This window comes from Oncorhynchus mykiss, chromosome 20 (genome assembly GCF_013265735.2).
Source record: "Oncorhynchus mykiss isolate Arlee chromosome 20, USDA_OmykA_1.1, whole genome shotgun sequence".
Classification (NCBI taxonomy): Eukaryota; Metazoa; Chordata; class Actinopteri; order Salmoniformes; family Salmonidae; genus Oncorhynchus; species Oncorhynchus mykiss.
In genome coordinates, this window is record NC_048584.1 from 35,569,114 (window position 1) to 35,592,646 (window position 23,533).

At 40.6% G+C, this 23,533-nt stretch overlaps 1 protein-coding gene across 2 annotated transcripts in view; it reads left to right on the top strand.

Moving 5' to 3' along the window:
- The first annotated feature begins 2,140 nt into the window (after window positions 1-2,140).
- LOC110499410 (tetraspanin-15) overlaps window positions 2,141-23,533 on the top strand; it is a 33,987-nt gene continuing 12,594 nt past the window's right edge. The window contains exons 1-5 of one of the 2 annotated variants that reach the window (XM_021576540.2): window positions 2,143-2,366; window positions 10,533-10,718; window positions 15,564-15,638; window positions 17,914-18,009; window positions 21,747-21,863. In XM_021576540.2, the coding sequence (XP_021432215.1) occupies window positions 2,283-2,366; window positions 10,533-10,718; window positions 15,564-15,638; window positions 17,914-18,009; window positions 21,747-21,863 (558 nt within the window). In that variant the 5' untranslated portion in view covers window positions 2,143-2,282. Of the gene's footprint in view, window positions 2,367-10,532; window positions 10,719-15,563; window positions 15,639-17,913; window positions 18,010-21,746; window positions 21,864-23,533 lie in introns of both variants that reach the window. The other variant, XM_036956257.1, reaches the window with a different exon arrangement.

Sequence of the window (23,533 nt, forward strand, 5' to 3'; positions counted from 1 at the left end):
AGTAGGCCTACCCTATCACATTTGCATTTGACAGTACCTTATAGACCAGACATAGGCAACTTTGATTGGGATGGGGGCCACAAATAATTCTGAACTCATCATAATGTGCCGCATTTGAGCCACCAGCTGCTTTACAGCAAATTCTTTGCAATTCCACACATTTGCCATAGGGTGGAGAGAAATGTTTGCAGTTTTTAATATGATATCTGAGTGAGACTGACTAACAAAATCAATGGGGACCCCCAGGTGGTATTTAGATTATTACTATAAGGAAATTGATCCGAGGGCCTTCAAAAGGGATGCCCGCGAGGCACCCAGATGCCCATCCCCGCTATATACAGGTTGGTTGTTTAGCAACAAAACCGATACGTGCACAACTATGGGGCACAACAGATGTGGTTGGCTTAGATGGTTGACAACATGTAAACTATATTTAGTCTCCAATGTTTGTTGAAAACATAAACAAATTTGCACATTGAGCACTTGTTGTCTTGCAAATATATCGTTAAGGTTGGTTATCTAGCTAGCTAATTTTTGCTATATTAGTATTGACATGAAATCTGTCAAAACACCCAAAAAAAAAGACATGGTATCAAGAACAAGATGAAACTAGCTGAAATGAGCTACTTACAATTCCCCACATGGCAGTTTCATGTCATTGTTGGTAGCTATCTAGCCATCCAGAATCACAATTTACAGACTTCTGCCCAATTGAAGCGTGTGCATCGTTTTCGTGACATTGTCCGCTTTCCCATCTATAGACAATTATACAAATAACCACATATAAAAATATAAACACAACATGTGAAGTGTTGGTCCCATGTTTCATGAGCTGAAATAAGAGCTCAGAAATGTTCCATACGCACAAAAAGCTTATTTCTCTCAAATTCTGTGCTGACTGCAGGAATGTCCACCAGAGCTGTTTCCTGAAAATGTAATGTTAATTTCTCTACCATAAGCCACCTCCAATGTTGTTTTAGAGAATTTGGCAGTACGTTCAACCGGCCTCACTACCGCAGACCACGTGTAACCCCACCAGCCCCGGATCGACCCATCCGGTTTCTACACCTGTGGGATCGTCTGAAACCAGCCACTCGGACAACTGATGAAACTGTGGGTTTGCACAACTGAAGAATTACTACACAAACTGTCAGAAACCGTTCCAGGGAAGCTCATCTGCGTGCTCGTCGTCCTCACCAGGGTCTTGACCTGACTGCTGTTCGGCGTGGTAACTGACTTTAGTGGGAAAATGCTCACCTTCGTTGGCCTGTACCGGACAGATGGCGTCGTGTGGGTGAGCAGTTTGTTGATGTCAACATTGTCAACAGAGTTCCCCATGGTGGCGGTGGGGTTATGGTATGGGGTTATGGTATGGGCAGGCATAAGCTACGGACAATAAACACAATTGCATTTTATCGATGGCAATTTGAATGCACAGAGATACCGTAACCAGATCCGGAGGCCCATTGTCGTGCCATTCATCCTCCTCCATCACCTCATGTTTCAGCATGATCATTTTGCAAGGATCTGTATACAATTCCTGGAAGCTGAAAATGTCCCCGCCAACTTTGCACAGCCATTGAAGAGGAGTAGGACAACATTCCACAGGCCACAATCACCAGCCTGATCAACTCTCTGCGAAGGAGATGTGTTGTGCAGCATGAGGCAAATGGTGGTCGAACCAGATACTGACTGGATTTCTGATCCACACCCCTACCTTTTTTAAAAAAAAGGTTTTTGTGACCAACAGATGCTTATCTGTATTCCCAGTCATGTGAAATCTATAGATATCATTTCAGATGACTGATTTCCTTATATGAACTATAACTCAGGGGAAGCAACAATAGTACTGGTATAGGCCTATATTAAAACCAGGCGTTATATACACAATGTAGGCTACATCCATATAAAAAAAAATACTAAAAGGTTCATTACGAGTAAACATGTTTGGTCTGTAATGTAGAAACATTAGGCTACATCTTTGAATTTTTACCAACAGTGCAACATAAAACGTCATATGTTGCCCTAACAACTGGAATACTGGCACTTTCAGGGAAACGCAAAAATGGAAACTTGTGAATTAAACCGACTAAATGACCCTACTAAAACAGAAGCCACCGTGGCAGAAGTGCTCCCATTCATTCCTCGCAGTGTCCTAATTGGGGCGTCTGACTATCAGTCAAAAAATATTTACTGCTGGCAGGTGGTGCTTTAACAGAGTTCCAGGTGTGTGGGACGAGAAACAGGAAGTTCATCTTTCGGAATCGAAAGAGGGATCAAACATGTCCAATGATGTCAGATATTGTGAGAAGTTCTCCTACGTCTTCCTAAAGTTCGCCCTCATTGTATATTCCACTATCTTCTGGGTGAGTAGTCTATGCTTAATATCCCCCGTGTCGCCAAATACAGGCAGACTCGATGCAAATAACAGAGGGCGTATAAACGGACTCGCGCATTCCGCAAAAAAAACCCCATTAATATTCGCCCTTGCTGGTGTTTAAAACACAAAATATTATCCAATTGCCTATTAGGATTGTCAATAACTTAAAAGTTAGTTTGGATCGACAGGTGTCCGATATTGTAGTCTACACACGGTTAATTTTGGGGCTAGTGGTTTGATAGGCATCTGAACGTCGTATCGTAACCACACCCTCTGGAAGTGACATTTTGGCTACTGGCTACTGTTGCCGTGATACACACGATTCATTTGAAGGAATATCACATAGGTTTCGCTACCATAACAAACAAAAAAAATGTAGGCCTATAGATGGTCTCATGGAATGGCATATTTTCTAGAGCATTTACTATTTGCCAATACACCAAATACTATTTGCTAAAAAAAAATGCCATGGGTATTAATTTGCTACATTGTTTGTTTTTGCTGGTGCCTCACTTCAGAGTCTAGTGGAATGCACATTTTACAGTGTGTGCCGTCGAAGGGCATGTGCCCGACTGTATAAGTGCTAATAAATGCCATGTTTGGATAAATAGAGGATTATGAGAAGAGTTAGTGCATAGGATATCTTTAAAGCCCATCCTATTTTATGTCAGTAGAATGAGATTTACAATGGCTTGTGAATAAATTGTTAGTACACAAAGTGCATTATGCCCGCTATACTCTCAGAAGGTTGCCATTTCAATTCGTCAAACAAGCAATACATGTCTTTCATGGTTATTTTCTTCAACAGTTCAATGGAACCAATGTTTTGTGATCTTGATGGATGATCTGAATCCAAATTTACTTAAATATTTATTGGTGATCCATAAATTGATGCTTTGCATAGAGAGTAAAGAACATCATTGCTCGGGAGTTTTCAGTTATTCAGTCCATATTTGGTTTCAATAAAGCAAATGCAGTTGAAGTTGGAAGTTTACATACACCTTAGCCAAATACATTGATTTAGCCAAAACAGTTTAACAATTCCTGACATTTAATCCTAGTAAAAACGATCTTAGGTCAGTTTGGATCACCACTTCATTTTAAGAATGTGAAATGTCAGAATAATAGTAGAGAACTATTTTAGCTTTTATTTCTTTCATCACATTCCAAGTGGGTCAGAAGTTTACATACTCAATTAGTATTTAGTAGCATTGCCTTTAAATTGTTTAACTTGGGTCGAACGTTTCAGGTAGCCTACCATAAGCTTCCCACAATAAGTTGGGTGAATTTCGGCCCATTCCTCCTGACAGAGATGGTTTGATTGAGTTAGGTTTGTAGGCCTCCTTATTCACACACGCCATTTTCAGTTCTGTCCACAAATTTTCCAATGGATTGAGGTCAGGACTTTGTGATGGACACTCCAATACCTTAAGCCATTTTGCCACAACTTTGGAAGTATGCTTGCCGTCATTGTCCATTTGGAAGACCCATTTGCAACCAAGCTTTAGCTTCCTGACTGATGTCTTGAGATTTTGCTTCAATATATCCACTATTTTCCCTCATGATGCCATCTATTTTGTGAAGTACACCAGTCCCTCCTGCAGCAAAGCAACCCCACAACATGATGCTGCCACCCCCGTGCTTCACGGTTGGGATGTTGTTCGCCAGCTTGCAAGCCTCCCCTTTTTCCCCCCAAATGTAAATATGGTCATTATGGCCAAACAGTTCTATTTTTGTTTCATCAGACCAGAGGAGGACATTTCTCCAAAAAGTATGATCTTTGTCCCCATGTGCAGTTGCAAACTGCAGTCTGGCTTTTTTATGGCGGTTTTGGAGCAGTGGCTTCTTCCTTGCTGAGCGGCCTTTCAGGTTATGCTGATATAGGACCTGTTTTATTGTGGATATAGATACTTTAGTACCTGTTTCTTCCAGCATCTTCACAAGGTCCTTTGCTGTTGTTCTGGGATTGATTTGCACTTTTCACACCAAAGTATGTTCATCTCTAGGAGACAGAACGTGTCTACTTCCTGAGCGGTATGACAGCTGTGTGGTCCCATGGTGTTTATACTTGCGTACTATTGTTTGTACAGATGAATGTGGTACCTTCAGATGTTTGGAAATTGCTCCCAAGGATGAACCAGACTTGTGGAGGTCTACAATATTTATTCTGAGGTCTTGACTGATTTATTTTGATTTTCCCATGATGTCAAGCAAAGAGGCACTGAGTTTGAAGGTAGGCCTTGAAATACATCCACAGTTACACCTCCAATTGACTCAAATTATGTCAATTAGCCTATCAGAAGCTTCTAATGCCATGACACAATTTTCTGTAATTTTCCAAGCTTTTTAAAGGCACAGTCAACTTAGTGTATGTAAACTTCTGACCCACTGGAATTGTGATACAGCGAATTCTAAGTGAAATAATCTGTCTAAACAATTGTTGGAAACAAGAAACTTGTGGAGTGGTTGAAAAATGAGTTTTAATGACTCCAACCTAAGTGTATGTAAACTTCTGACTTCAACTGTAGATTTGAGCCTGAACAGATCAAGGTTTCTACATTGTTAGGGTTAACAATATTTCTACACAGTATTTTGTTGATAATGGCTGTGTGGGCCACTCCTGGGCATAATGGATTCAAATGTGGGCATCTTTAGTGCTTTCTCTACCACACATTCTCTCTCTCACACACACACACACATTATATATATATATATATATATATATATTTTTTTTTTTTTTAAATTTATTTTTACATTTATTATTGGCTCTGAACAACCTGCCAAGTCTGGCAACATAAAAGTTAAAGTTGGTTGGAAATATCTTTTGATTTTATTGTACACGCAGTAGATTATCTGTTGTACAATCAAACAGTTACTCAAAGAAGGGACTGCATTCAGTGACGAATTCACCCATTGTTGTGTTTTTGAGTGTTTGGAAAATTGACAGGAAATCCTGCAGATCATCCATCAGGAATCCTGCACGAAAAGCCTATAGTCCAATAATGATTGATAATTTCATGTTTCGTATTGTGGGCTTGTTAATACCAGGAATGTTATTTTGATTGCCCTCACTGCTCCTTAACGGCAGAGCTATCAGGAAGCAGGCATACATACGCATGTTAAGGGCCTTCAACAGGAGGCTGCTGAGGAGAGTACGGCTCATAATAATGTCCGGAACGGAACAGCATCAAATATATGGAAACCAGGTGTTTGCTGTATTCGATACCATTCCACTGACTCCGCTCCAGCCTTTACCACGAGCCCGTCCTCCCCAATGAAGTAGCCACCAGCCTCCTGTGAACATAAACAAAAGGCTGCATGGACCTCCCGCATTATTTTCTCACTAATCTGTTGGATTTCTCCTCGCAGGCATTTCTGTCAGGGTGTTCCAGTCCGTTGACTCTATGACAATAGGTATACTCACAAGGCTTCAGTGTGTGCATGGATAGTAGTAGTTCTGCTGATGTCCATTTTATTTTTTATAGAAACATGTTTTATTTGTATTATTTTTGCTCACTGTTGATACAGTTACTGAGTACTTTGCCATAGGGAAGAATGGGGAAGTAGAGAGTCAGACCACAAAATCATGCTGATGAATGTGTGCCCCTGGAGATAGTTGAGAATCCACAGCGCCATGCCAATGTGCTAGCCAACGTGCTAGTCAACGTGCTAGCCCCTCTAATACCAGATAGGTATTGGATTATGGATTTGTCAGTATTGTTTTAAACAACAGTGTGTGTATTTGCTCAACAACTAGATATGCATATTATATATTATTTTACAGTTTGACCTGTGGAAAGAAATCTAGTATTTGCAGCAAAACATATTATTTTACGACTCAGATATCAAAGAAGAGAAGCTAAATGTCTTTTACGGAGGTGTTTCATTTAAGGATTTGACGTGATTATCTGATGCACATGCGAGTCAATAGGTTCTTATATTCCTCAGCAATTAGAATCCTTTGTGTTATTTTATGTGCCTTGAGTGTCCTGTTAAATATATCTAGTGGTGATGCTTAATGCACTCACGCAGTCACTGAAACGTTCGGACTCTGACGTCAATGCTTACATCTCGGATGCTTTTAGTAGCCTGCCTTCATGCCATATAAAGTCACATAAGTCATTGAAAAGCAAGTCGCTATTATCAAGAGGTTCACGAATAGAACCAAGGAATGGTATTTTGTTCCACTAAAATTGGTTCTGTTAAGCGGACAGTGAGAGGACAGGGCAGGGTAGATTTCACTTTTTGTCCTGGATGAACACTCATGCGTACCAGCACTGTCTTTGAGTACTGCCTTTTTAGATTCCGCTAATTTACAACTCACAACAACTTGAGGTCATGGTCCCTTGTCCCTGCTGATGTTCCTGTCTAGACCAGCAGACAGACAAGCTGCCTTACCCTTTGGTGCACAATTCCACATGGTCTGTTTGACATTAGGACAGCATTTTAATGTGTTGTGAGCACAGAAACAAATACAAACCCTTACAGAAAATTCCAGTCAGAGTGCAGAGTTTACAGGCCTATGGTCTGTTTACTGCCAAACTCTGTTCCTCCCTTGGGTGTTTGCATGTAGATGAGGAGTTTTTCCTAGCAACCACATATAGCGCCCTCCATTTGGACTAGTATCAAGGGATCGAAAAGCCTTGTACTTTCCTGTGTAGGCCTACATTGTGGTATCAATCTCAGTTCAGAACGCAGTGCCGCCTCATAGCTGTTTGGTGTGTCTCTTTCAATTACCGACCACCTGTAGCATCAGAACAGTCACAATCACAACAGCAGAGCTCAGTGTTCTACTTGCAATTAAAACCTCTGGCATTATGTGCACAGACAGTTTCTTTGAATTACTAACAAAGCCAGAATTGCTGCATTGATGTTTGAAGAGAAAATCTAATTGGCCCTGAAGTGGGGAAAGCTGTCCAATCAGCTGCCTGTGGCCCACCTGCCACCTGGGGAAATAGACAGACATACATAGACCCAGAGACACTGATTAGTTGTCACAGGTATAAGATGTAATGAACACCGGAGAACATCACTTTTGTAATACTACATCAGTATTACATACTGGTTCATTAGTGCTGCAGGAGTTACTATTCCCAATGGAAAATGAATACTATCACTACCTCGCAGTTGCTTTCCAACCAACAGTGAAGCTGGAAGAAAATTTGATCTTTCACTTACTGTTAAACCAATGTGTTTCTGTGTTTGCATTCATGTGCTGTGAATATGTGATTTTAAATAGATTGTTTCCTATTAACTTTCATTACTTTTAAAGAGTGAGCCCTTCTCCTTGCTGGAAATATTTTGACACTTTCAGTAAAATATCATATGTATCGCTTTTCTGCTAATGCTTAGCAAACTAATCAGCTAATTGAAATGGCAATGGACAGCCAATAAACTTAGTTAGTTATATTCTCGCCATGTAGCTAACTACTGGAACTACACACTATTTTTTTTTCTGCAAAAATAAAATAAAATATGGGTAAAGTAGGCCAGAATCTCCAATGCGACATCTGTAGCCATGAAATGTTTTGAAAGGCTGGTCATGGCCCACATAAACACCACCATCCCAGACACCCTGGACACACTCCAATTCACATACCACCCCAACAGATCCACAGATAATACAATCTCTATTGCACTCCACACAGCCCTTTCCCACCTGGACAAAAGGAACACCTACATAAAAATGCTGTTTATTGACTACAGTTCAGCATTAAACACCATAGTGCCCTCTAAGCTCAACACTAAGCTAAGGACCCTGAGACTAAACACTTCCCTCTGCAACTATGAAAAAAGAACGTGTATTAGCTAAATTGACAGAATATATATTTTTTTACATTGAATGTGTTGATAATTAGTAGAACATACATACATTAGTTAATTAATTAGCATTTTATTGTGTGACATAAGTATTTGATCACCTACCAACCAGTAAGATTTCTGGCTCTCACAGACCTGTTAGTTTTTCTTTAAGAATCCCTCCTGTTTTCCACTCATTACCTGTATTAACTGCACCTGTTTGAACTCGTTATGTGTATAAAAGACACCTGTCCACACACTCAATCAAACAGACTCCAACCTCTCCACACTGGCCAAGACCAGAGAGCTGTGTAAGGACATCAGGGTTCAATTGTAGACCTGCACAAGGCTGAGATGGGCTACAGGACAATAGGCAAGCAGCTTGGTGAGAAGGCAACAACTGTTGGCGCAATTATTAGAAAATGGAAGAAGTTCAAGATGACAGTCAATCACCCTCAGTCTGGGGCTAGATCTCACCTCGTGGGGCATCAATGATCATGAGGAAGGTGAGGGATCAGCCCAGAACTACATGGCAGGACCTGGTCAATGGCCTGAAGAGAGCTGGGACCACAGTCTCAAAGAAAACCATTAGTAACACACTATGCCGTCATGGATTAAAATCCTGCAGTGCCCGCAAGGTCCCCCTGCTCAAGCCAGCGCATGTCCAGGCCTGTCTGAAGTTTGCCAATGACCATCAGGATGATCCAGAGGAGGAATGGGAGAAGGTCATGTGGTCTGATAAGACAAAAAATAGAGCTTTTTGCTCTAAACTCCACTCGCCGTGTTTGGAGGAAGAAGAAGGATGAGTACAACCCCAAGAACACCATCCCAACCGTGAAGCATGGAGGTGGAAACATCATTCTTTGGGGATGCTTTTCTGCAAAGGGGACAGGAAGCACCGTATTGAGGGGAGGATGGATGGGGCCATGTACCGTGAGATCTTGGCTAACAACCTCCTTCCCTCAGTAAGAGCATTGAAGATGGGCTGTGGCTGGGTCTTCCAGCATGACAACGACCCGAAACACACAGCCAGGGCAACTAAGGAGTGGCTCCGTAAGAAGCATCTCAAGGTCCTGGAGTGGCCTAGCCAGTCTCCATACCTGAACCCAATAGAAAATCTTTGGAGTGAGCTGAAAGTCCGTATTGCCCAGCGACAGCCCCGAAACCTGAAGGATCTGGAGAAGGTCTGTATGAAGGAGTGGGCCAAATTCCCTGCTGCAGTGTGTGCAAACCTGGTCAAGAACTACAGGAAACGTATGATCTCTGTAATTGCAAACAAAGGTTTCTGTACCAAATATTAAGTTCTGCTTTTCTAATGTATCAAATACTTTTGTCATGCAATAAAATGCAAATTAATTACTTAAAAATCATACAATGTGATTTTCTGGATTTTTGTTTTAGATTCCGTCTCTCACAGTTGAAGTGTACCTATGATAAAAATGACAGACCTCTACATGCTTTGTAAGTAGGAAAACCTGCCGATTTTGCAGGTTATCAAATACTTGTTCTCCCCACTGTATATATTGTGACGCCTTTGTGCCTTTTTTTAATCTCATTAAACAAAATGTGTAAACTCTCCTAAGCCTTTGTTTACCAGAGACCTTATTTTCGGCATTCATCCAAAAATGCCATTAATCTGTCATGTTGTTTTGCTGCTATGTTGTTGTCTTAGGTCTGTCTTTATGTAGTGTTGTCTCTCTTGTTGTGATGTGTGTTTTGTCCTATATTTTTAATACCAGCCCCCGCAGGAGCCCTTTTGCCTTTTGGTAGGCCGTTATTGTAAATAAGAATTTGTTCTTAACTGACTTGCCAGGTTAAATAAATACATTTACCCATGTCCAGCGAACCATGGCGGAGTTAGTGCCTACGAACCGTATACTACCTATTCCCAGAGTGCATTTCACTTCCCAGGGTGCAATGCTCCGCCCAGGGCTTCTGGCTGCTACAGGCTACTGCTAGCAAGCCCAGACAAGAGTAGTCTAAATATGTTGCTGTCAAGTTATGATTGCATTTCACCGTTACTTTTGGGTTGTGTAATTATATTATAATGCTCACATGAATGTCATGCTGAATATATTCATGTCATTGTCATTCAAAAATCATTCAAATTGGCATCCAGAGTGGCGCTGCGGTCTAAACTTAATTTAAAAAATCTGTTTTTTATTAAGTTGAATGTGCTCTTTATGACAGAATGTTTAAAATGAGGTGAAATAATACTAAGTTACACTATTCAAAAAGGGCATGGAACATGGATACCGGTGGGGTGGATCAACCCATTTTATAAGTAACCTTTCAGTACAGGTAACCACTCCTATACTAAATTCTCTGATCTCCATGTTTCTATTTCCGGTAGCTGGTTGGGGGATTCGTCCTAGCCATTGGTATTTATGCGGAGGTGGAGCGACAGCGCTACAAAACCCTGCAGGGGGTGTTCCTGGCCCCCGCCATCATCCTCATCGTCCTGGGGGTGGTGATGTTCATTGTCTCCTTCATCGGTGTGTTAGCCTCCCTCAGGGACAACCTGCTGCTCCTCAAAGTGGTGAGTAGTAGACTCACACAATTGCATCCAAGACTGGGATATAAAGCTTGAGGTTTATCAGGTTCACTACACATCAGACCTGGTTAAAATACATACAGTTCCTTCAAAGTATTCACACCCCCTTGACTTTTTACACATTTGGTTTGTTACAGCCTGAATTTAAAATGTGTTAAAACCCCATCATGTCAAAGTGGAATTATGTTTTTAAATGTATTCAACCCCTTTGTTATGGCAAGCCTAAATAAGTCAAAATGTGCTTACCAAGTCACATAATAAGTTATATGAACTCACTATGTGTGCAATAATGCTGTTTAACATGATTTTTCAATGACTACCTCATCTCTGTACCCCACACATACAATTTTCTGTAAGGTCCCTCAGTTGAGCAGTGAATTGCAAGCAGATTCAATAACCAAGACCAGTAAGGTTTTCCAATGCCTCACAAAGAATGGTACCTATTGGTAGATGGGTAAATTTTTTTTTTTAAAAAGCAGACATTGAATATCTCTTTGAGCATGGTGAAGTTATTAATTACACTTTAGATTGTATATCAATACAACCAGTCACTACAAAGATAAAGGTGTCCTTCCTAACTCAGTTGCTGAAGAGGAAGGAAACCTTTTAGGGATTTCACCATGAGGCCAATGGTGACTTTAAACAGTTACAGGGTTTAATGGCTGTGATAAGACAACTGAGGATGGATGAACAACATTGTAGTTACTCCACAATACTAACCTAAATTACAGAGTGAAAGGAAGGAAGCCTGTACAGAATAAAACATATTCCAAAACATGCATCCTGTTTGCAATAAGGCACTAAGTAAAACTGTAAAAATGGTGGCAAAGAAAATAACTTTATGATCTGAATACAACGCATTATGTTTTGGGGCAAATACAACACATCACTGAGTACCGCCCTTCATATTTTCAAGCATGGTGGTGGCTGCATCATGTTATGGGTATGCTTGTCATCGGTTAGGGAGATTTTTGTTGTTGTTGATAAAAATAAATGTAATCGAGCTAAGCACAGGCAAAATTTTAGAGCAAAACCTGGTTGTGTGCTTTCCAACAAACACTGGGACACATTCACTTTAAAGCAGGATAATAACCTAAAACACAAGGCCAAATATACATTAGTATTTTATCAAGACAACCTTTATTGAATGTTCCTGAATTGCCTAGTTACAGTTTTGACTTAAATCGCCTTGAAAATCTATGGCAAGACTTAAATGGATGTCTAGCAATGATCAACAACCAACTTGATAGAGCTTGAATAATGTTTAAAACAAAAATGTGTAAATATTGTACAATCCATGTATCGAAAACTTACTCAGACTCACAGCTGTGATCTCTGCCAAAGGTATTCACTCAGGGGTGTGAATACTTATGTAAATGAGATTTCATTTTCAATACATTTGCAAAAATGTCTAAATGTTTTTTCACTTTGTCATTATAGGGTGTTTTGTGTAGATGGGGGGGGGGGGGGGGGGTGTATTTAATCCATTTTGAATTCAGGCTGTAACATAACAAAATGTGAAGTAAGTCAAGTGGTACTTTCTGAATGCACTGTATGTCAAATACAGTATGTTCATGTATTTAACTGTGCTTTATTTACCTTGGCCTTTACAATTATGGGACTATTTCATTGGTTCCGTTGTACCGGGGGGAAAAAAATGTTTGGTCGCTAAATCCGGCGAGAAATATGACCATGTAAAAACAGGTAGCTGGAGCTCATCTGAGCGCTTGGCAGGATATGCCCTCACCTGCAATAAACTTAATGCTGATTGGTTTTGGTTCTTTCAACTATAGTGCTGTTCAGTTAGAACATGATGTTGAGGCCCATCGCTGTGACTTGGTCACCAACTCCGTCTATTAGAAGGTTTTATATACAGTGCATTCGGAAAGTATTCAAACCCCTTGATTTTTTTTCCTCCACATTTTGTTACTTCACAGCCTTATCCTAAAATGGATTAAATAGTTTTTTCCCCTCATCAATGTACACACAATACCCCATAATGACAAAGCGAAAAGCAATTTTTAAAAATTATTTGTTGCCAAACCCCGAAAATATCACATTTTACATAAGTATTCAGAGCCTTTACTCAGTACTTTGTTGAAACACCTTTGGCAGTGATTACAGCCTTCGAGTCTTCTTGTGTAGGACGCTACCAGTTTGGCACACCTGTATTTGGGGAGTTTCTCCCATTCTTCTCTGCAGGATGGGGAGTGTAGCTGCACAGCTATTTTCAGGTCTCTCCAGAGATGTTAGATCGGGTTCAAGTCTGGGGTCTGGCTGGGCCACTCAAGGACATTCAGAGACTTGTCCCGAATCCACTCCTGCGTTGTCTTTGTGCTTCAGGTCATTGTCCTGTCGGAAGGTGAGCTTTCGCCCCAGTCTGAGGTCCTTAGTGCTCTGGAGCAGGTTTTCATCAAGGATCTCTCTGTACTTTGCTCTGTTCAACTTAACCTCGATCCTGACTAGTCTCCCAGTCCCTGCCACTGAAAAACATCCCCACATCATGATGCTGCCACCATGCTTCACCGTAGGGATGGTTCCAGGTTTCCTCCAGACGTGACATTTGGCTTTCAGGCCAAATAGTTCAATCTTGGTTTCATCAGACCAGAGAATCTTGTTTCTCATGGTCTGAGAGTCCTTTTTAGGTGTCTTTTGGCAAACTCCAAGTGGGCTGTAATGTGCCTTTTTACTGAGGAGTGGCTTCCGTCTGTCTACTATCAAAGATCTAATTGGTGGAGTGCTGCAGAGATGAGAGAACCTTCCAGAAGGATAACCATCTCCACAGAGGAACTCTGGATCTCTGTCAGTGACCATCGGGTTCTTGGTCACCTCCCTGACCAAGGCCTTCTGCCCCAATTGCTCAGTTTAGGCGGGCGGCCGACTCTAGAAAGAGTCTTGGTGCTTCCAAACTTCTTCCATTTAAGAATGATGGAGGCCACTGTGTTCCTTTGGACTTTCAATGCTGCAGATTTTTTTTAGTAGCCTTCCCCAGATCTGTGCCTCGACACAATCCTGTCTCTGAGCTCTACGGACAATTGCTTTGACCTCATGGCTTGGTTTTTGCTTTGACGTACACTGTCAACTGTGGGATCTTAATATAGACAGGTGTGTGTGCCTTTCCAAATCATGTCCAGTCAATTGAATTTACCACTGGTGGACTCCGATCAAGTTGTAGAAACATCTCAAGGATGACCAGTGGAAACAGGATGCACCTGAGCTCAATTTCGAGTCTCATAGCAAAGGGCCTTTATACTTTTTTAAATAAGATATTTCTGTTTAGTTTATTTTTTTAAATTGCAAAAAAATCTTAATCTGTTTTCGCTTTGTCATTATGGGGTATTGTGTGTAGATTGATGAGGGGGAAAGTATTTAATAATCCAGTTTAGAATAAGGCTGAAACTGAACACAATGTGGGAAGGGGTCTGAATGCTTTCCAAATGCACTGTAGTTGTGGTGCACAACACTTCTAGATAGAAAAATAGCATGTAAGCGTCCTTTAATTATAGAAATTTTCTTGAGATGGCAGGGGAACATGCTCTGACTTGAGGTGTGCGGGGTGGAGATCTGGACTGCATCCAAGCGCACTGATTGGTTGGAATTGAGAGCGATGTAGGCTGTCATTGTAAATAAGAATTTGTCCAGTCAGGTTAAGAGGGCCAGCCTTTTTTACAATACCATTCCATTGGTTTCAGTTGTTAAATTCTAGGAAGTTCCAAGCTGCAACACTCGCTGCATGGACATGGAATGAGCCTTATAATGTGTTTCTGTGACTGTGTACATTCCTTGAAACAACAGTCTTTCTCAATATAATTTCAGGTCTTCAGTGCTAGTGGCACGAGACAATTTAGCTCATATCAGTATGCGAAGAATGTGCTAAGCCATAAATGTTACCTGAAAATGTTTGCATAGCATCACAGTTGGCTGGGTTGTTATAGCTTGATTTGTCTGCAAAGTCAAACAAGCGGTAATTAAGACACAACCACTAATGAAAGTCCACTAGCTCCATAATTATCACAGATTTATTAATTTGGAACAGTTTACTCACCCGCGTTGACAACATTTTGAAATATGTTATCGTACTGTAGCAGGCCCTCATCCATTTAGCGTTTTTCACTTTACTCTTATGAATTAATGACCAAATGACTATGAATCACATTTGAGATGCTTTTGCATCCACTTTTAATTAGACACCAGTACTTAACGTACTGAATTAGATTCCTTTATATAGTTTGACTCACTTTTGAAAAATATTTTTTATTTTTTTGTCTTCTACTAAAAGCAAGGTATTTTTTACCCTAAATAAATTCTGCAATTTTGTTTAATTGGGGAACACTTTTTTTATGCTACAGTGCAGGAAACTACAATACAGGCTGTTTGAATTGAGCCTGATATTAAAAGACATACAATCAGCAACACAATAGAATGGTGCCCCTTCAATATCATCAATGATCAATTTTTTTTCCAGTACATTTGTTTTCATATTTAAAAAGTTGCCATGAAAATGGTAGAGAGCAGCAGCAGTCTAGATGTCAGATCTAACCTTTGGTTTTGAGGTTAGCAAGATACGATCAAAGATGGGCGGCAGGTAGCCTAGTGGTTAGAGCGTTGGACATGTAACCTAAAGGTTGTAAGATCGAATCCCCGAGCTGACAAGGTAACCCACTGTTCCTAGGCCGTCATTGAAAATAAGAATTTGTTCTTTACTGACTTGCCTAGTTAAATAAAGTATTAAAAAAAAATTCAGATCAAAAGGGCTCTGACCTCATGACCATTAAACCATTTAAACTTGACTGTTCTGTGGATTAACCTTTTTCAATTTGTTTTTTTTAGTTTCTCTACACCTTGACATTCTGTCTTATTCTGGAGCTCCTCGGTGGCATCCTGGCTCTGGTTTTCAGGCATCAGGTACTGTAAATCCCAATTATATCACGTTATTGAGAGAAAATCTATGATTACGAGTTTAATCTCTAAACTCAGCAAAAAAAGAAATGTCCTCTCACTGTCAACTGCGTTTTATTTTCAGCCAATTTAAACATGTGTAAATATTTGTATGAACATAACAAGATTCAACAACAATAAACTGAACAAGTTCCACAGACCTGTGACTAACAGAAATTGATAAATGTGTCCCTGAACAAACCAGACCATGACGGATCCTCCACCTCCAAATCGATCCCACTCCAGAGTACAAGTACATTCCTTCGACGATAAATGCAAATCCGACCATCACCCCTGGTGAGACAAAACCGCGACTCGTTAGTGAAGAGCACTTTTTGCCAGTCCTGTCTGGTCCAGCGACGGTGGGTTTGTGCCCATAGGCGACGTTGTTGCCGGTGATGTCTGGTGAGGACCTGCCTTACAACAGACCTGCAAGCCCTCAGTCCAGCCTCTCTCAGCCTATTGCAGACAGTCTGAGCACTGATGGAGGGATTGTGCACTCCTGGTGTAACTCGGGCAGTTGTTGCCATCCTGTACCTGTCCCACAGATGTGATGTTCGGATGTACCGATCCTGTGCAGGTGTTGTGACGCGTGGTCTGCCACTGTGAGGACGATCAGCTGTCCGTCCTGTCTTCCTGTAGCGCTGTCTTAGGCGCTGTCTTAGGCGTCTCACAGTACGGACATTGCAGTTTATTGCCATTGCCAAGTCTGCAGTCCTCATGCTTCCTTGCAGCATGCCTAAGGCACGTTCACGCAGATGAGCAGGGACCCTGGGCATCTTTCTTTTGGTGTTTTTCAGAGTCATTAGAAAGGCCTCTTTAGTGTCCTAAGTTTTCATAACTGTGACCTAAGTTGCCTACCGTCTGTAAGCTGTTAGTGTCTTTACGACCGTTCAACAGGTTCATGTTCATTAATTGTTTATGGTTCATTGAACAAGCATGGGAAACAGTGTTTCAACCCTTTTACAATGAAGATCTGTGATGCTATTTTAATTTTTACAAATTATCTTTGAAAAACGGGGTCCTAAAAAAGGGACGTTTCTTTTTTTGCTGAGTTTATATACATGCTGTCTCTTATTGGATACATTTACCTGGGCTTGTGCAAAGTTCTGATTTTAAAGGGGCAATCACCAGCTGCTACATCCATTTTTTGGACATATACATTAATGATATGTACACATTTCTTCTTGAAGAATGTAACTTATAAAAATGCCTCCATGAGAGCCCAAAATATAAGCTTGTTTTACTCCAGTGTTTGTAAACAAAGTGAATGTAAACAAACACTATATAGCCTCAAGATGGTGAAAACTATAATGTTCATATCATGGATCCTTACATGGCTCTGTCTATGACTTTGAGTGTTATTACATTTTTCCAGCCCCATCCTTCAGCTTTTTACCCAAACGGTGGCTGGGAGACGCTTTGTTATTGTTTCTACTGCTGATTGCCGCTTTACGTTGGAGAGCCAACAAGTTTATGAAACGTGTACATTACAATATGTCAACGTAGTGGGACAAAATCAGTTGTGTTGATATCAGGCATGGATACTAACCGCACATTTGATATCAGATTGCCACTTGTGGTTTCCATGTAGGCATTTTCAAATGTATTGTCTATGATATTCCAATTACCATTGCGTTTTGAAATTCTGGCCTTTACATTGTTAAGCCACAAACTTCTGAGAATGTGAGACCCTTAATTTGATATGCTGATATCAATCATACAAAATCAACGAGTTCATATGTTTTTCTTGTATTATGACCCTTTCCTGATGTGTCAATGACAAGAGCAAGATCAGTGTGATAAACACACTTCCATTTGATCTGTATTGAAGATTAGATGTAGAAAACCTAGTAGTCTTTTTGGGAGAAGATGAAAAAGAAGGGAGAAAGTTCTAGAACAAATAGAAAAAAATAATAGCACAGCATTTCACTATTTCATAAATATTTAAGTTAAACGTTTAAACAGCAATGACTAGTCTAATCTGTAGAGAGAATTGGCATTTTCAAATCTCAACAGTAACTAATCCTCCAATGGTCAAAGTCAGGATAATTTTCAATCAAAAATTAATGACTGAATTTAGGTCATTTTTATTGAGAGGAGGAATAAAGGGAGAGTGTCTGTCAGTAAAGAGTTCCCCATTTGTTTTAATTATTCAATTGTTATAATGCTGCCTACACACTAATATCTCAATCCTACAGTCTTAATACATGTCACCCTCTATTTGACTTTTCCACCATAGACAGTGGATCTCTTAAACAAAAACATTCGGAAAGGAATGGTGAATTACTACGATGATCTGGATTTCAAAAACATCATGGACTTTGTTCAGAGAAAGGTAAGATTTCTGTTTGAAAAATAAGTGGATTTTCTTTGAAACTGTTTGCAAACTTTTCCCTCCATTTCTGTTGATGAAATGTAATTTGGGATTATTCACTTTGTGACATGATGGTTGGCCAACTCAAGGGCGAAGAGCAGTTTGTAATTAGAAGATTCCTACTGGGTTGGAGGGCGATGGACGCTGTCCATGCAGCGTTTGGAGTTCTCATTCTCACACCTAACCTTGACCAGATGTGTTGAACTCTTTTTCACCAGCGACCCTGTGTAACGGATGTGAAACGGCTAGCTTAGTTAGCGTGGGCGCTAAATAGCGTTTCAATCAGTGACGTCACTTGCTCTAAGACCTTGAAGTAGTAGTTCCCCTTGCTCTGCAAGAGCCGCGGCTTTTGTGGAGCGATGGGTAATGGAGTTGTTGATGCGTGCAGAATGTCCCTGGTTCGCGCCCGGGTATGGGCGAGGGGACGGTTTAAAAAATTATACTGTTACATTGATGCTGTTGACCCGGATTACTGGTTGCTGCGGAAAAGGAGGAGGTCAAAAGGGGGGTGAGTGTAACGGATGGGAAACGGCTAGCTTAGTATGCGCTAAATAGCGTTTCAATCAGTGACGTCACTTGCTCTGAGACCTTGTTCCCCTTGGCAAGGGCCGTGGCTTTTGTGGAGCGATGGGTAACGATGCTTCGAGGGTGACTGTTGATGTGTGCAGAAGGTCCCTGGTTCGCGTCCGGGTATGGGCGAGGGGACGGTCTAAAATTATACTGTTACACCTGCTTTGAGTTGTTACACAGGAGGACTACTGATGATCGAAAAGTCACCTATGTTTAAATCAAACACAAGCATTGGGATTTATTTTGAGCATTATACTCTATTTTATTCCATGAGCAACAAGCCGTTTTGTAGGATGGAAAATGTTGAAGGAAAAAACTACTTATTTCTGTGAATGTTGGAGGACAGGTCTGTCTCCCATAATAGAATATTAATGTGTCATTCTGTCTCAATTCTCTCCAACTGTGACGTGTTTGACATATCCTGAACCACGTCAAACACAGGCGCTTTGACAATCCCCACTGAGGAAGGTAGTGGTGTTAGTTTGGACTTGTTGATGGTAGGTAAATCAATACAACTGCAGTGAGTGAATGCTGCTGTCCCCTTTTTATAGCCTCGAAAACCCTTCCAGGTCAATAGAAAGGAAAACTGTTTCTAAACTGACTATTGAATAAGAGTTTGTAGTAGCCCCCCCCCCCCCCCCCCCCCCCCACGGTACTTTGACAGGGTTTTCACAGATATTTTTTTTCTTAAGTGCAGGTTTATGGTGAGATGTTGAACTGCTTCAGATAAGACAGTGTTTGAGTCTACGTTGGACTTATTTTTAGAGTGCGAGGGAGTAAGTGTAGTTCAATTTGCTTTTAACTCAGAGGCGTTTCGCCAGCCAAGTTGGAGACGGCCTCTGGAGGTGGTCACTCAGATGGAAGCAGGTTCTATGGGGGAAATGATTGTATTGTGTACCGTAGGATGTCTTTCATGATGGGTTTAGTGGCGTCCGAGGCACAGCTTTTTAGGGAGACGTGACTTTCTGCCACTGGATTGAGACATCTGCAACTGTATTTGCATTAAAAAAAAATCACTTCACAGGACTGTGAAAAGTTACACTATTAAAATGAGTTTGCAACCACATGCAAAACATTTGTGAATGTTCAATGACAGTCTTTACGCTTTTAAGCAAAGGTCTCTGCTATTCCAAGTCGTTGCTTATGTATCTAATGGCTGTAATTATAGCAGGGTATTTTAATAGCACTCAAATGGATGCACGTATCTCAAGCCTCTTTGGCAGAACCCTAGATGGTTCTAGCTCGCGGTGTGATATATCGCTTCAAGGTTTTGCGTGTGTCCAAAACAAACATTTAACTTTTAGCACAGGCCGGTTTTTGTTTCTTGATCTCTAGAGTAGGCCTAGTATTGCTTTAGCTTGGGATAGTTCCTACACTCTGATGTTAGTCTGTACTGCCTACATGGTCTCTGTGGTGCATAGCGCTTGTAGAATCTGCTGGAGAAAAGGTTACTTGCTAATCTCCCTAAGCACAAACAAGCTCTCTCTACCTCATGTGCTTGTAACTCAATCATGTCAGAGCCACTCCACCTCATTAGTTCTCCATCATTACAACCATGGTTTTTATTTTTTGGGGTTGGGGGGGTTGTGGTTTCTTCAGGAATAAATATGTTCATAGGTAAAGATGCCCTGATTTCTAAATGATTCTCTTACAATCTCGATTTAAAAAGCCACTACTAAGAGTGTCTAGTTTACTGGAACTAGCTAAATGCTGAGGTAATTACCCTAGCTGCATTTGAGATGCAGAGAGACATTCAAATGAGTTGGGGGACTGGCATGCTGCTCATAAAAAAATAAAAAGCGGACTAATATTTATTCCTACATTCCCCCATGAGAGCAGTTGGCTCAATGAATGAATGCAGAATAGTGAATATCCGTATTATTCAAGTAAAATATGGAATTTACCTCTGGATATTCTCAATAAGTGTTCATTTTGATCCCTTCACTGAAACTTTACAGGGTTCTAAATGACCAAATGATGTTTCACACCCATCATGCTATAGCTTCTGGCAAAGTACACTTAAAACTTTCAGAGAATCCTATCCAGCTAATTGAAATAGGTACTAGCAAATTGCTCTACGTGTTTTAAGAGCCTTTTTAAAGGTATGAGATTTGAAGACAAAACAGACCCACAGTGTGTATCTCAGCTCTTGTAAGTTATAGTAATTGCAAAAGATCAACGTGTAACCAAACGTGCTGTACCAGAGCAGAAAAGTTAGAAATTGTACTTGAAGTTCAAACTAACAACGATTTTAAAGCCCTTTATAAGGCTATAGTTCTATGCTTCAAAAATAATGTTTAAGCAAATGGCATGCTAGAGTGTGGTAAAGCTGAGAGTTACGCCACTTGTTGTGCATGATGTAAGGACCTGTTAAAAACATATTGGGTATGTGTATCTGTGTAGGCATAAAATAGTTTTTGACCGCTTAATTAAGGCTTTAAAGTTGTGTGTTTTTAAAGAGGGATCAAGGTATAGGCCAGTGGCGTAGCGCAGTTTGGAAGCGGTTACAGTTGAGTCTTTCTGGGTCTCTAAAGTCTCTAAAAGCTTTGCACACCTGGATATTGCAATATTTTGCACATTATTATTTGTTTAATTCTTCAAGCTTTGTCAAATAGTTTGTTGATCATTGTTAGACAACCATTTTCAGGTCTTGCCATATATTTTCAAGCAGATTTAAGTCAAAACTGTAACTCGGCCACTCAGGAACATTCACTGTCTTGGTAAGCAACTCCAGTGTAGATTTGTCCTTGTGTTTTAGGTTATTGTCCTGCTGAAAGGTGAATTCATCTCCTAGTGTCTGGTAGAAAGCAAGCTGAACCAGGTTTTCCTCTAGGATTTTGCCTGTGCTTCATTCTGTTTGTTTTTTTTTATCCTGGAAACCCCCCCCCAGTCCTTAATCATTACAAGCATACCCACAGCATGATGCAGCCACCCCTATGCTTGAATATATGGAGAGTGGTGTTTAATATTGTATTGGAATTCCCCCAAACATAACACAAAAGTTTTTTGCAGTATTACTTTAGTGTGTTGTTGCAAACAGAATGTTTTGGAATATTGCTATCGGCCTACCATTCTATAACTGTTTTGATTGTTAATACAACTATGTTTGTTTCTGTCTGTCTTTACAGTTCAAATGTTGTGGAGGGCAGGAGTACAAAGACTGGGAAGTGAACATGTACCATAACTGTACAGCTCCTGGACCGCTGGCATGTGGAGTGCCTTACACCTGCTGCCTCGAAAACAAGGTCTCTGCTGCTCTTCCATTGAGAGCTCATAATGCAAATTACAATATAATAGATTGTTATTTAAATAAATGTTAATGCAAATTTGGAGGGAAAAAATATATAATAAATCTGTCACAGTACCCAACCAAACACACATGACAGGCTGGGAGCAACATAGGGTCAACTCAGCAGAGCAGTGACCATGGAGCAGTTTTGGGGGGTTGAGTTTCTTGCTTAAGGACAAAACGGCAGTAGGTAGCATAGGGGATAATGATGCCAGCAACCCTCCGACTGCAGTTCACTCTGGCGCGCTTTTATCCATCAGCCCTGTGTTTCAAACCAATAACCTTTCAGTTACTGGCCCGCCTCTCTAACCTCGAGGCTACTGTTTTCTCCAAGTGACATAAAATTTCACAAGTTCACATTTTCTTCTGACAAGTGTCTGGTGGAAAGAAAACTGCAAACTGAGGTTTTGGTTATTTACACTCATAACTGAACTGTTTAGCCTTGTATTGTTTCAGCGGAGAATGTTTAATTGTCACATACACTGGTGCAGTGAAACGTGTTTTACAGGGTCAGCCATGGTCATGTGGCAACTCTGGAGCAGATTAGGGTTAAGTGCTCAAGGGGCATATCGACATACTTTTCACCTTGTCAGCTCGGGTATTCGAATCAGCAACCTTTTGGTTACTGGCCTAACTCTCCAACCGCTCAGCTACCTGCCGCCTTATTGGAGACCACATCCATAGCAGCACTGTATGTCCCCTAATACATTTGCATACTTGTCAAAAACTATTAAACAGTAGCTTAGATTTTATCTCTGTATCTCTAGATGCCTCCTATGACATTTGTTCCCCTCTGTGTTGTTCTGAGCCCTACATTCAACAGTAGGGTCGTTCTTGAATTGCGGTGGCATTTTGGCATTTGCATTCTTTTCATTGTAATTTATTTGGGTACCTCTTCCCATTCTAAATCGACTATGACTGCTTAACGACTTTTAAATAATTGTTATCATGATGATAACGTTGTGTCACCAGTAGGAGTAGTAACACCAATAACAAATAGGTAATTGAGGATTTTCTTAAATGGAGGCCACAGATGCTCAAATCTAAGGTCAGTAACCATTTCAAAATAATTTACTAAAGTGATATGATTTAATGATTTTGCTCATAATATAATTTCTCTTCATTTAAATTGAGTAACACCAAAAACACTTATTTAGGCACAGCAAATGATCAATGGAATCCTCAAATGGTTGACCTACTAGAAGGCTGGTCATGCATTTCTTTAGTATAGACTCCTCTGATAAGTTTGCCACTGGAGGGAATGCTCAAGGTCCTTTAATACCTTTTGTAATAAGTGATTTTTCAAGGCAGTATTTTATTTAACCTTTTACTTAACTAGGCAAGTCAGTTAAGAACACATTATTATTTTCAATGACGGCCTACCCCGGCCAAACCCGGACGACGCTGGGCCAATTGTGCACCGCCCTATAGGACTCCCAATCACGGACGGTTGTGATAAAGCCTGGAATCGAACCAGGGTCTGTAGTGATGCATCTAGCAATGAGATGCAGTGCCATAGATCGCTGTGCCACTCGGGAGCCCCTGGTAACACCAATGACAACTTGGACATATATTTGTTTTAAAGTATTTTAATAGCTTTATTTGCTTTTATTGAGCTATACAATA